A 13793-nucleotide genomic window follows, 5' to 3' on the forward strand; every position below is an offset into this window, starting at 1 on the left:
TTGTTTCATTCTGGCAGTGAGGCGATTGACCGCCTGCCTAAACAGAAACGTTTTTATACACTTTCAGTTGATCAAAGGGCTTTGAGCTCTGGATCAAACCTGCTGTGACTCGCAGCAAATCTCTGTACCAAAATGTGACTCAGTTTCTCTCTGTGATACCTGAAGGTCATGACAACCCCTCTGTTCTCATGAAAACACCTGAGAGTCCTGAGGGGTAAAAGCCACTCTATGTGTTAGATTTGTTTTTTTCTTGCGGTGGTGGGGGGGAGGGGAAGACGATTACAGCAGGACTCTCAAAACTGGAACAAACCTGGCTACACCTGGCGAATGGTGTGCAAGCCATTTTACTCTTTCTGTGCCTCGGTTTACCCCTTCTCCTGCTTCTACTCATGATTTGCTTATATTGCACAAATGGGCTTAAGGTTTATCCACCTTCTTCCTTTTAAGGACTCAGAAGATCAGGAGTACAGCATCAATTCTGGGGAGAAAATAGTAAGTGCGGTTTTAAGACAATGGGTCCGTAGTAAGTACTGAACATGTAACCTGCAGCCTTTAACACCTGTGTATATAAAAGGGAAACTTAAGGCATCAAATGAACTCAGTTTTGACATTTTCAAAACAAAACAAAAGACAGTGGGTCTGATTAGGAGTCTCCTAAAACGATAAATCTAATTACCATTCTTTGATTTGCCCACCATTACCTACGATGAGACAGTTGCTTTTCTTCCTCTCCGTATGGAAATTAGGCATTTTTAAAGGTGGAAAGAGACTCTCCAAGGAAATCTGAAATTTGGATCTAAACGAAGTTGCTAGCCTTTCTCTAATTTAGATATAAGCTCTGCTGTAACGCAAAACACCCACTCCTGAAATCAGCCTTTTCGGCCTTTTTAGTTTTCTTTCATTTCAGGAATCACAGTGCCCCTCACAGCTGGCCTCAAAGAGGGTCCGTTTCTGATCTACTGTCTGCTGGTTAAGGCCCCTGTGCAAATTCCACTCTGCTTTCCAACTGGTGCAGGGAGACATCACTCAGGTCCCAGAGCACGTTTCAAAACCCCATGTCAGTGAGATTGCTTTTTATACCGCGATCTTTCAGTCTACACCGGCAAAGCTTTTGCCTTCCACTCTGATAAAGAACAGAGAAAATTGGATAAATTTCTAAGTTAGAGAGAATCATCCTACAGGGCCTCTTCACAGCCAGGCCTTGCTCCTTTCATAAGTGAGATGAAGCGGGGGAGCACGCTTTCAACTTGCCTTTTGTGGAGCTGAACAGTGCGAGCGCAGGTGAGTCAGAAGGCAAGATGCAGGTTCCCCAAAGATCTGACTGTGCCTTAGACTCTCTTATAAATGAATTGTCTATTGATATTTCTGCTCCCAGCCCAGCTTTGACTATTCACGCAGACCCTAAAAACAACACGCCTGCCCCAGACTTCATGATAAAACAGGGAGAGAGAGGAGGGGAGTCGAGGAGAATCGGCCCAAAGACGGTTTCAAAGAAGGATTCTAAGATAATAAGAGACCTTCTCAGGATGCCCAGCTGAATTTGGCTTCCCCACATGGCAGCCTCACTATTTGCCCTTGTATATATGAAGGCCTAGAAGCCACCTTCGGAGTCCCACGTGGGGTTTCCCGGCACCCCTATCCTGGAGCACAGTGTGGCAGACACACGAGCTGCAGCTTTCAGCCCCCGAGTTCTAACAGGAATGACATAAGCAGATGCACCCAGGAGGTGGCCAGGGGAAGGGGTATATTCGTCATATTAATAAGAATCAGCATAACCACTACCTTGCATAGGGTGTGGTTTGCTTTAGACTCATTATCTCATTCAGCCCTTGCGCCATTCTCAAAGGACGAGCTCTTATTCCCACCTACAGAACAATGTCGGGGTTGAAATGTTCGTTCGGATTCTCAGAAGAGTTACCAGCTGCTGTCCTGGGGGGACGCTCCATGGGTGGTCCTTAAGACAACACTCGGGAGCCAGGGCGCCTGGGTTCCTAATCTAGCCACCAGGGGGAGCCAGAGAGCACCGAACCCAGAGTCGGGAGCCCAGAGCCCCACTTTGCCTCTTACTAGCCGTATGGTCTTGAGCAAATCATTTCCCTGCCGGCTTATGACCCTAAGCAAGTTACTGAAGATCACAGGTGCCTTAGTTACCGCAACTGTAAAAATGGGAGTAATGCCAGTACTTACCTAGATACTACATGACATGGTTCGCGCAAGATATTTAAACAAACGCCTGACCCAGGATAAGCATTCCATACTTTTTAGGTATTGTTATTGTTGTTTGTGATGGTGGGGAAACTGAAGCTAGGAGAGCTTAAGGAGTCTCCTGAGGCTGGGTAGCCATAAAGGGCGGGGCCAGGACTGTCCCTTTGACTGTCCCTGCTTGTTCTTTGCAGGATGCCCTGCAGCCCCTGCGTGAGATCACAGAAGGGAGTGTGCACTGGCAGATTGGGAAAGACTAAGAGGTGACTGAACCAGCACCGATTCGTGGTGGAGCGTGGCCTGGGCGGAGCACACGTCTCAGATACATCCCTGAGGTTAGCGTGACTTGAGCAATCACGGCCTTGAGGGCCTTCTCCCCAGGGGTGAGCCCCGAGTCCCACAGCATTCTTTCTGGCCTGGGCGGAAGAGGACAGGAGAAATGGCTGAAGGCTACTGAGGGCTACTGTCCCTACCCTAGATTCTGCTGAACTGAGTAAGCTCATATTAAGCCTCTGTCTCCTTTTCGCTATAACATAACCACATGGGATTGGACTTTCAGCGATGACTCTGAGAAGACTAAAGCCTCAGAACCATCTGTGGACACTGCGGGGCTACTGTTCCTAGCAGAGTCCAAGACCCCCCAGTTTAACAAACCTGAAGTTCTTAGAGTCCAAGACCCCCCAGTTTAACAAACCTGAAGTTCTTAGAGTCCAAGACCCCCCAGTTTAACAAACCTGAAGTTCTTAGAGTCCAAGACCCCCCAGTTTAACAAACCTGAAGTTCTTAGAGTCCAAGACCCCCCAGTTTAACAAACCTGAAGTTCTTAGAGTCCAAGACCCCCCAGTTTAACAAACCTGAAGTTTCAAAACAATGCATGAAGCACAACACAGTCATTTTTCACTTAGGCAATGACTTCTCAGCACACATCATTCTAATGCATCTCCCATTTGGTAAAATGTCAGTCTAAGATTGCCAACTAGCGTTTCTTGGGAAGGACCCTCTGTCTTAGTTTGTTCTTCCTCTTCGGCTTTTTTTTTTTAGTGTTAGACTATCCTTTCTTTTCAGAAGTAACAGTGATATAAATGGTAGTCTGAGGTAGGATTTGGTTTTTGGTATTGTTCCTTACTTAGTTAAATAGTCTGACATTATGTTGATGCCAGCATTTTAAAAAACATTAATCTATGAATCTTGAAATCTGAGATCACCAATTAAATCAAACCCCTTTGCTTTTCCAGTGGAGACATGGAGGCCTAGAAAGCCAAGTGGCCGTGGAAGGACTGCCAGTGAGTGACGAAGCTGGGCTTCCAGCTTGGCCCCCGACCTCTCCCCGGTGGCCTCTGTAACTTCCTCAGGACCTGTCCTGTCCCAGGAGGTTTCTCTTCTCCCCAGGAATAGGCCACCGACAAGAGGGTCCCGGGCTGGGCACCAAGTCATGCTATGAGTTCTTCTTGGACCTCAGGGTGGCCTTCTAGCAAGCGGAAGGCTTTCTAAGTGGGTCCTGGGCTGTACTTCAGTGACCACGTGCCCTGAGCGGGGACCGATAAACTCACCCTGCTCTACACTCTGCTGGTTGGCGCCCAACACGATACTGCAGTTCCAGCAAATCTCGAGGCATAATTAGATGACCCTGACGTTCATTAAGTCACATCATTGGTGTCACAATCAATCATCCGTTAGGTGTTTACAACAGAACCAAACTAGAAGCAGCCGCTTCTCTGAAGGCCACCAGAGTCGGAAGGCTTGGTGGAGAGCATAGCCCGAAATGCTCACACCCACTGGTGTGTTCCTGCAGACAAGGCACCGTGCTCAGTGCATCATATAGACCAGCCCTCAACTGAGAACCAGGTTCTCAATCGGGTGCAGATTTGCCCCCCGGTGCATTTGGCAATATTTGGAGACATTTTTGATTGTCACGCTAAGGAGGTGCTGTGGGATGTAGAGGGTAGAGGCCAGGGACACTGCAGTGCACAGGACAGGCCCCCGCGACAAAGCATCCGGCCCCAGAGGTCAAAAGGGCCTGAGCTGGGAAACCCTGATATGGATGATAAGGACTGATGTGACCGCAGTCCCTTGAGTTCTGCTCTAACGTGAGGGCGCCTTCCTCCTAGGGGAGCCGCGGGGCTGGGGAGACGATGCACGGACGCCCGCGTGGTGCAGAGCCTGCCACGCGCACGCGCCCGGTGAGTGCTGACCATGACCACATTTTCACCGCGGCCCCGGCCCGGCTGAGGGAGCCGAGGCTTGGAGGGGCCTGGGACTGACTCCAGAGCCTTCCACCACGGGGGCAGTGGCTGGTGCTACCCACCTACAGGCTTGATGACCTTGTGTGGGCCAGGACCTCCTCTCTCTGGGCCTCAGCGTCCACACCTGCCTCGTAGGAAGCGTGACTCCCCTGCACCGGGTGGTGGGAGGGTTGGGACTGTGGGCTCTGGAGCCAGTCCTGCCTCGGCGCCTCCCACGCGACCTCGCCTGTGAAATAGGAGCAGCAACGGCCCCCACCCCAAAGTGCGGTAGCGAGGGTGCCAGTACTGGCAAAGCAGCCAGTGAGTGTCAGCTCTGGGGGCAATTCTTCTCCTCGCCTCACCACCACGCCTACTGCACACAGTCTAGCCCTGAGCCTCTGTCTCGGACCCCAACCCCATCCCCTGCGACACCCTCTTCACCCACCCACACACTTGCTTCACCCCAGCCTCAAATATGCTGAGGCTGCTGCCACTCAGGGGCTTTGTTCAAATGTCACTTTTGCAGTGAGAGCTACCCTGACCCCCATTTTAAGTCACACACACACACTCACACCCCCTACCCAACTTCCCTGCTCTGTTGGTCTCCATCTGGCATACTACACGCCTCACTTATACTTTATCTCCCTCCCACAGAACGGAAGCTCCATGACCCCGGGAGTTTTTAGACTTTTTTGTTGACTGTTGTATTTTTAGACTCTTTTGTTGACTGCTGTATCCCCAGGGCCTTGAGGGATGCCTGCTACATAGTAGGTGCTCAACAAATATTTGTTGATTGATTGAATAATTCCAACCATTCCAACCTAGATGGCACAGACCAAGCAAATCATTTGGGGGATCCGAAAGGCTAAGGAAGAAGCAGAGATTTACACGCAGGCCTGGTGGGAGGAGGAAGGTTGGGGACTGATGTGTGATCCACGGACCCCCCCACCCCTACCTCACTCTGCAGGGCGTGAGCTTTCTTGGCCCAGGCCATCTTCAGGTCCTCGGGCAGTGCCGTGAATTCGTGGCACCGTGTCCTGTAGTCGCGGTCGCTGGCCAGGGCCTGGGCCTTCCTGGCGTGGACCAGGGGCACCATGTCCATGGGCAGGTGGCACTGGGCTCTGTTGCCCGCCGCCTCCCTCCTGTACTGAAGCTCACTCTGCAGCCGGCCCATCCGCTGGCAGTGCTGGAGCCGGGGGTCGTCTCTCACACTCTGGGCCCCGATCAGCCTCCCTCGCTCCTTCACAAAGTCGTGCCTGTAGAGAAACTGGAAGGGGGGGGGGGACCAGGCAGTCAGGGGCTGGCATTTGGGACGCTTACATTCCATTTATGCATTTTCCTTGCAGACTGTAAGAAAATCACCTGTTCTTACACTAGGAGGAGATGATTATAAGAAAAACCACAGTGGGGCTGGCCTGAGAGCACGGCTTCCTCCCTGGGGGAGGAACAGTGGAAACACTGCTCCCTTCCTCCCATCTAATTAAAACCAGATCCTTAGAACAAAAGTGAGGGGCCCACTCCCCTTACTTGTCCTGTGCCCAAAAGGAATTTATCAAAAAGGGTAAAAGAGAAACTTGTGCTTTATCCCCTTGCACTTGGTAAAAACATCAAACCCCAAAGACAGGATCCATTTATTTGAAGTCTACATTTTCTGCGATTTGTTTGTGGGAAACAGAAAGTCACCTTCATGTCCCAAAGCTAGGGATGCTATCAACAGAGTGGCTGAAACACAGCTGAAAATGCTACCGCCGACGCGGGAAACGACAGAGAAGCAGAATCACAATCTCGACCGCGAGTTCTCTTTCTAATTCTGGGTGGAGCTAGAAAACGGACAGTTCACACATTACGGGGAGATCGTTGCCTAGACACTGCAATTAGAAATAAATCGTAATCTTCTTCCTGCTAGAGACTTTTGCCTGCATTTAGCTTCTGATTAACAGGGCCTTTCTTTCCCTCTCTCCGTCAAAGAATCTCATTCGTAACTAATATATTCTGCAGGTGACATCCTGTCTCACGTGGTGATAGATTTGCTTTAATTCAGGAAAATCAGCCGTAGACATTGTTTTACATGAAGTTAACAGAAATTAGGCCGGATGGAAGGTCATATCATTCAACTCACATCACTGGCTATATCTCCAGAGACCCGAGCCGCCTGGAAGGGGAGGGCGTCTATTGTCAGCTTGTAGCCTTGAACACGGAGATTCCGCCAAGACTCCTTGTATTTTGCCTATGGTAGGAACACATGTAGATCTTCTTTAAAAAAAAAAAAAATTACATGACTCAAAGAACAAATGCTACCCCCTTTTATTTGTAGTGTGGTGTTCCAGAATCAATTCCTGACAAGCAAAAGCTTTCGATTTTGCAAAGAAAATCTCATTAGCACCCTCTCGGAAGTGGGCTCTGACACGCAGGTATCAACACATCTGTGTAAGGTATATTTCACATGAGTGTCTACAGGATACATTGTTTAAAGTTTCTGTGAAAGTCACCAGGGTCACTGTTAGGTCCCATCACAGACACAGACACATGTGGCCCTGGAGCACATCTCAACCTCAGCAACGGGAAAGGCTTACATCACTCAGGTTGGCTGCGTTTGTTTTCGCTCGGACAAACTCGGGCAGGCCCAGGGTCATTGTGAACTGGTGTCTCGCGTCCTCGCCTGCTGCTTTATAGAGGCGCTGGGCAGGGAAAAAAAAAAAAAAAAAGGCAAGAAGGTAAATGCTGTGCATTTCTGCGGGGCTGGAGTTCCCTCCTTCGCAACTGGGAAATACGTTTGTAAAAGGCCATTCGCTGTGTCATGGGTACACCTTCAGCCTGGAGAAGATGTTTTTTTTCAATAGAGATAGTCCTTCATGAGTCAAATTGAGTGCTGTGAAAGGAATGGGGAAAAAACTGCAAGTTGCTTGTGATGGGGCTCAGGACATGTTACCCCAAAATATGGTACCTTGGCATAGTGCGTATTTTAAGCTGAAGGAACCTGGAAGCAGCAGGAGATGGAAGACCTCTCTCTGACCTTCTCCCCTCCTGTGGGAGCTGCCCTCCCTCTGACACAGGGAAGGAACAAGCTCATCTCTGACCTCGGAAGGACCGAGAGGCATTTGAGCAAACAGACCTCGCTAAGTGTCCCCCAGTTCCCTGCCCTTAGCTCACCGCCTTTTGCCCTACACATTTTCCCACGACTGTCCACTCTTCATCAAACCTAGAATAAAAACGCTCAGGTTTAACCGTCCCTCCCTCCTGGACTCCATTTCCTTGTGAAGACTCCTGCACCACCTAAAGCCTATATTATATACATTTGTATGCTTTTCTCTTGTTAATCTATCTTTTGTTACAGAGCCCCAGCCGACAACCTAAGATGAGTAAAAGAAAACATATTTTCCCCCTTCCCTATACTTTGCTCAATAATAGGCCGAGGGAAGAAAAACACCTTTAAGAATACTATCGTGGTTCTTCCCATTGCAGACTTTTTTTTTTTTTGCTGAGGACACAGTGTAAAGACAATACTAAGATCTGGGAAATTTAGGAGAAGCTCTGCCGGTTGGAAGGGAGGTCCCCAAACCCCAGTCTGCATCCTTTACTAAAATCCCGGGATCCTCCCACGGGCAGACTCACACCACTGCTGCGCGGCACGGCCTCAGCCGTTGTGAAAACATCGTCTGTCATGATTAGAACTGGATCTGTGGATGCTGAGCCCTCCAGGGCCAGAGGCCACCGCAGGAGGCACTGTTACCCCTCAGCACCCCAATGACAAAGCAGGCAAGAAAGGCTCAGTGGGAATTTTAACTTGGTCATGTCACGCTACACAGCCCTTTGGACTTTCTTATCCCAAGCTTGGAACTAATGTGTAAATACCCAAATCTCCACTGACTTTGAAAAGTCAGAGTCAGAAGGAGAATTTTAAAAACGAAATTTCATTCTCTGCCAAGCTCACCCGATATTTCAAACTTGTCAGAGGGCCACTAAGAAGAAGTAGAGCTGGAATGATGATTTTATGGAGTGAGATTCTTTCCCCTGGGACCCACCCCTCTGCTAGAATATTAAAATGATAATTGGGTAAGTGGTGAGTGAGAAGAGGAAGCAGAGAACTAAGAAGCTTGGCAAACATCACACTGTATCACTGTCCCCGGACAACCACAAATCTTTCCCATCATCGTCACCAGAATGGCAGTGGAGAAATGATTAGCCAAGATGTGCCCAGCTAAACAGACGAATGGCAGACCAGCACATCTCCAAATTTAACGTGCACAGGAAACCCGTGAGGATCTTGTTAGATGACCGTGTGGATTCGGTGGGTCTGGGGTGGGGCCTGAGGTCTGGTATTTCTAACAAGCTCCCAGGGGATGCTGATGCCGTCGGTCCGTGACCACATTTGGGGGGCGAGACGACAGACTAAACCAGATTTCTTCCTGGGCCTTTTTTCCTTCTGGAAACTGTTGAGGCTCCATCTAATGACATTCTTTTCTTTCCAATGCAAACACCCATCCTTCCTGCGACCCCCGCCAGTCCCACAAATAGTCACACATATTTTTTTAGCCATCCAGCAGTTTTTAAAAAGCCCATCCCAAAGCCGTCCGAAGATTTTACCTCGTTTGTAATCTGGTTGCTGAGTTTTGCATGAGTGAGGCTGGGAGTGTCTGTCACGGCCGTGTACTTGAATGACTGGGGATGCTGACGATATTTACTCTGAACTCACACACAAGAGGCAATAAGAAGACAAGGTAAGATGCAAAAGCAGCAGAAGAACGTGCTCATTAAGCACTGGCTATAAAACCTCGTTTTGCAAAGGCTGCTAGTCTGTGGCCCAGAATCCAGTCCGTCCCCTGCTCTTGTGACCTCAGAACCCAGTGGGATGAAGCAGCAGAGAGGAGAGGACGGATGGAATCAGATACTTATCAATGGGAAAGGGAGATCTAGTCCTTTGCTACGAATGTGAACACGACTATAGAAATTCACGTTTTGCTCCCAAATTTCCTTTGCTCGCTGGAAACCCTGGGCTCCTCAGCTTTGGGGCGGGGGGGTACCAGAAACAACCGTGCAGCTTAAAATAATCCACATGCCTGTATGCCACTCCAGGGGATGGGATTCAGTAAATCGTCAGTGGGCTCTGTACTTTGTTTAAGTTCCAAAGGGGATTCTGATGCACCATGAGGTTTAGAAACCACTCGCTTTAGAGATTTCATTGGAAAAGCAAAGCACAAAATTAAATCTCAACTCCCACAGTGAGGCCAATTCTGCTTGCTCAGAGCTTCTAATCAATGCGTAAGCCATTCTGAGGCACCCAGGCTGGATGCTGATCGCCTTTTGCTTGCAGTGCCTTCCATTATGCCTATCTACCGTGAATGGAAATCCCAGAGCCCTCCCAGGGGTGGGCAAGATTCCTCAGGGAGTTCAAAGAGCTTAGAATTCCAGACTTCGGTAATTTACCAAGAAGTTATCACCAAGCTTATAGCCACCATTTCATATACAGCCGCCAGAGAAGCACAGGGCTTAGATTAGTGCTGACCCTCAAAAAAACCAAATGAGAGAGGTCTGAGCATTCCCATTTGACTGATTAAGAGGTTGAGGCCCAGAGAGGGCAGGTGACTGGCTTGAGGTCACACAGCAAATGAGTACTGGCCTGGAATTTCAGTCACTACATGTGTCTCCAAAGCCCGCCCTCTTTTCATTGTACCACAAGCCACTCTTCAAAGGGACCCTAGGAAAGTACATCTTAGGATCCAGCAAATAATTCTTATATGTTAATATAGGAACTGGCTCGAGATCTGCAAAGCTATCTTAAACGGCATCCAGTCTGAATGGAGAAGGGAGTAAGGAGAGAGGCTGGGTGAGCTGCCACTGCTAACAGTGTAGCATCTAACTGGCTTTAGTAAGAAACAAACAGATTGTTGTGTAACCTCTACCGTGGAATATACTTGACACCCCCAACCCGTCCTGGTCTCTGGTTACCTCACTGATGAGTTCAGATGCTCTCTTTCTCCCTTCAATGTCTAACGTGCCTGGAATGACACAGGCAACGCCTCGCATGAAGTTCAGGTCCGACCGGTACAAATTCTACAAGGAACAACACGAGGAATCAGAAAAGCCAAGCTCGCAGAATGAGGAAGGACCCACGACAGACAGCATCGTAATCAGAACTCAAGGCCAAGGCAGTCTCTCCAGATACATCACACTCAGCAAATACACACACGCTTCTTACTTAAATGCTCATTAGGGAGACAAAAATGTAGGTCAGAAGAAAATAATTCTGCTGTCACTTGTCTCCGTAGCTGTTAGAGGGATGCTTGGCGGATTTTTATTTTAATGTGGGCTATCAAAAAATAAACGCTGGAGCGGATTGTGGTTAGAAAGTCAGCTGTCTTGGGGCAAATGTGGAAATGGTTTAATGGGTCTTCAAAACAAAACCCAGCAGCAGAAGGCGGCATTAATTAATCATGGGTTAAGAAAGAACTAATAAATGAATCCAGAATAATCTGGCAAAGGCCCGAGTCTGTGTGGGTGGAGGCGGTGTGTGTACCTGAGGGGTCTGGGCTGACAGTTTAAAGGGGGCCCCAAGTTCACTCCCCTTCGGCCACCGAGGCGCCCCGGTGCGTGCCGCCTTCCAATTGCTATGGCAACGAGAGGCAGGGGAAGCCAGGGCTCTGCTCAAGTGACAAACGGGCCCTTGAGCTGAGCGTGGCTGCTCCCTCGTTCCTCCACCTGCTGTCGGGTTCCTGACAGTTTATGTCACTTAGTAAACGCTGTACACAGGCAGAAAATTCCAGTGGACAACAGTAACCCGGATCTGAGCACCGCTCAGCTCTCAGGCTCTGCCAAACCAGAAAGCGGGTTTTGGGGGGGCTGTTTTATTTTCCAGCAGAGGCCGGTTACTTGCAAATCTCCCGGCACGGAAACGTGGTGGCAAGCTGGGAGATGAGGCGGGTACCAAAAAGGATGCTGCTGCCTGTTGGGAAGACACATTCTGTATCTCCTTGGGAGTGAGGAAATCCTCCAACGCTTCCCAACGCTCAGGGCCTGCCTGCTTCAGAAAACAGGTGGCATGAACTAGAAATGCCCTCATTGGGGTGGGGGGCGTGAAGGCCTCCAAGACCCCTTGGGAGGACTCAGGAAGGGTCTCTGGGACCCTTATTTCCCTGCCCTCTGCCCAACACTCCCCTCTGCCCGAAGTGGGTCAGTTCCAAAGGGGCTCTGAGCAACTCTCCCAGCAGACCTCAGGCCTCTTCCGAAGTTGGGTGGCCCGGGAACATATGATGCACCAAGAAGAACCCCCAGCTCAAGCTGGGGCCAGAGGCAACACCGTTGGCAAGTCTTGAACATGCAAAACCATAAGCCTTGAAAGCGTCTTCCTTGGACACCATCCAAGTCCCAGCACCCACTTTCTCATTTATAGTTTTATGATCTTGCACGAGCTATTTAACTTCTTTGAGACTCACTATAGCTTCCCTGTAAAATGGGGATAAAGAGTACCGATCTAGGGTCATTTGGAGGATTAAATGAGATAATGCCTGAAAACACAATGCTCGGAATTCAGCAGAAGTACTCAACAAACTGCTGTCGTTGCTGTTAACAGATTCGTGCAATTGTGCTTATGAAGAGCTAGGCAGGAACAAGCAGGGTAGGTGCTTTAAAAGAAAACCCAGGTACGGGATTCCTCATCTCCGGAAGCCCCACTGAGCCACCAGCAGTTTGTGGGTCACTGCCTCATGGTCAGATTTAAGAGGAAAAGAGCCTGGAGAGAGAGGCCCGGTCCCCTTACCTCACTCTGCAACCTGTGAGCTTTCTTGGCACAGCTGAGCCTCAGGTCCTCGGCCAAGGAAGTATACTGGGGGAGTGGGTGTCTGTAGTCCTGGTCGCTGGCCAGGGTCTGAGCCTTCTTGGCATGCACCAGTGTTACCATGTCCAATGGCAGATGGAACTGTGCCTTTGAGTGTTCAAAGTCTTTCCTGTAATTCACCTAGATGGGCAGACAGATCAAGAGCAGCTATTTCAAAGCCGCCATTTGCATCGGGACCATGAGGGAGAGCAATGCGACGTGATTGTCCCAGGTGAGCCCAGGAGGCTTTCCTGGCAGGGCCAGGGCTCCTTTCTTGCAGCGACTGGCTTAACAAGCAGGGCTCGTCTCCAGGTCCTGCCACTCACCATCTCCAGCTCTTGGATGATCAAGGCCCATGGTTCCCCTACTTGGGGAAAATACGGAAGTTCAAGGGACAGATATAATGTCAGTGGTTCCCTTGCTCAAGTCCTTAGATCTTCCCATTTTCCAGAGGCAAGAAGACACATGGCTAAGCCGCCGCCTGCTCCACACGCTTTCTCCCCATCACCCTCTCAAGTTCAGACCGAGACACCAGGGGTTCTCCTCTCATGCTAGGTAACGGAGAGCTTCTTCAAACATCAGATGACATCCCAGTAAATCTGGGAGCCAGGAGCAGTGGGCAGATGCTTGAAAAGCCAGTTCTGAGGGGTGGGTATTCCCAAGAGCCCAACATGCATCCTGAGGGAGGAAGGGAGAGGCCCATTTCCAGACCTCAAGCTCTGCCCCAGTCCTCGGAGGAGCGTTTGAAGGTCCACAAAGCTCACTCTGGGCTTTCTGGGGAGTCAGATGCATAAGCGCCGCCTCTTCCTCCACCCTTCCCACTGCCCTCCAAGCTCCAGCCACTCGTCCCTAACCTCCGACCCCCACCTCCGCGCACCCTCCCCACCCCTAGCATACAGCCAGGGACAATTCATGTCCAATCCCGCCCCAGTACCGAAAGCGGAGAGAAGTGTTAGAAACAGGGAAACTGAGGCAGAGAACAAAAGAGACGAGGACGTGTGAAACTGTGGAAAGAGCACGCGATGGCGAGCTAGCTGCACGTTCTAGTCTGGCCCTTGCAAGCTGACCTTGGGCAAGGGATTGAGACACTCAGAGTCTAGGTTTCCTTATCAGTAACCAGGATGAACAAGTGATGCTCCTAGAAATAAGGTGATGATTAAATGAGACACTGCATGTAAAATGTTTAGTCCTCTGCTACATGTTGGACACATATTCGATTTCATCACAGCCATTAGCCAACTCACGTATGGGCAAGGAGATACTGTATACACACACGTGCCAGCATCCAGGGGATCGAATCAAGGGGTGCAAACTCAGATGTCACCAGAGACCAGACAGGTAGCATAAATGAGTGAAGGAGGAAGGCGGGGGGAGGAGGGGTTGGCTGCATGACTAGGAGAGTACAGATCCCTTCTAAATGGGGCTCTCAGTAATCAACTTCAACAGTAGCCTTGAGGAATCCAGGTCTGGCTTCTGCACAGAAGTCTAAAACTTTTATGTAAAGTTTTCCGTTTTGCAAGGTTTGCAATTAATTCGCTCTGCAGACCCAACAGAATACC

At 49.7% G+C, this 13793-nt stretch overlaps 1 protein-coding gene across 1 annotated transcript in view; it reads right to left on the reverse strand.

Moving 5' to 3' along the window:
• NRAP (nebulin related anchoring protein) overlaps nucleotides 1–13793 on the reverse strand; it is a 62599-nt gene that overhangs the window by 11014 nt on the left and 37792 nt on the right. Inside the window, exons 25-30 of the mRNA XM_089898194.1 lie at nucleotides 12178–12375; nucleotides 10371–10475; nucleotides 9009–9107; nucleotides 6998–7102; nucleotides 6544–6651; nucleotides 5380–5691 (exon numbers count right to left, since the gene is read on the reverse strand). Of these exons, the coding sequence (XP_089754320.1) occupies nucleotides 5380–5691; nucleotides 6544–6651; nucleotides 6998–7102; nucleotides 9009–9107; nucleotides 10371–10475; nucleotides 12178–12375 (927 nt within the window). The remainder of the gene's footprint in view (nucleotides 1–5379; nucleotides 5692–6543; nucleotides 6652–6997; nucleotides 7103–9008; nucleotides 9108–10370; nucleotides 10476–12177; nucleotides 12376–13793) is intronic.

Source organism: Delphinapterus leucas, chromosome 16, assembly GCF_059928025.1.
Source record: "Delphinapterus leucas isolate spDelLeu-1000000601 "Yukka" chromosome 16, BTC_Dleu_Yukka2, whole genome shotgun sequence".
Taxonomy (NCBI): Eukaryota; Metazoa; Chordata; class Mammalia; order Artiodactyla; family Monodontidae; genus Delphinapterus; species Delphinapterus leucas.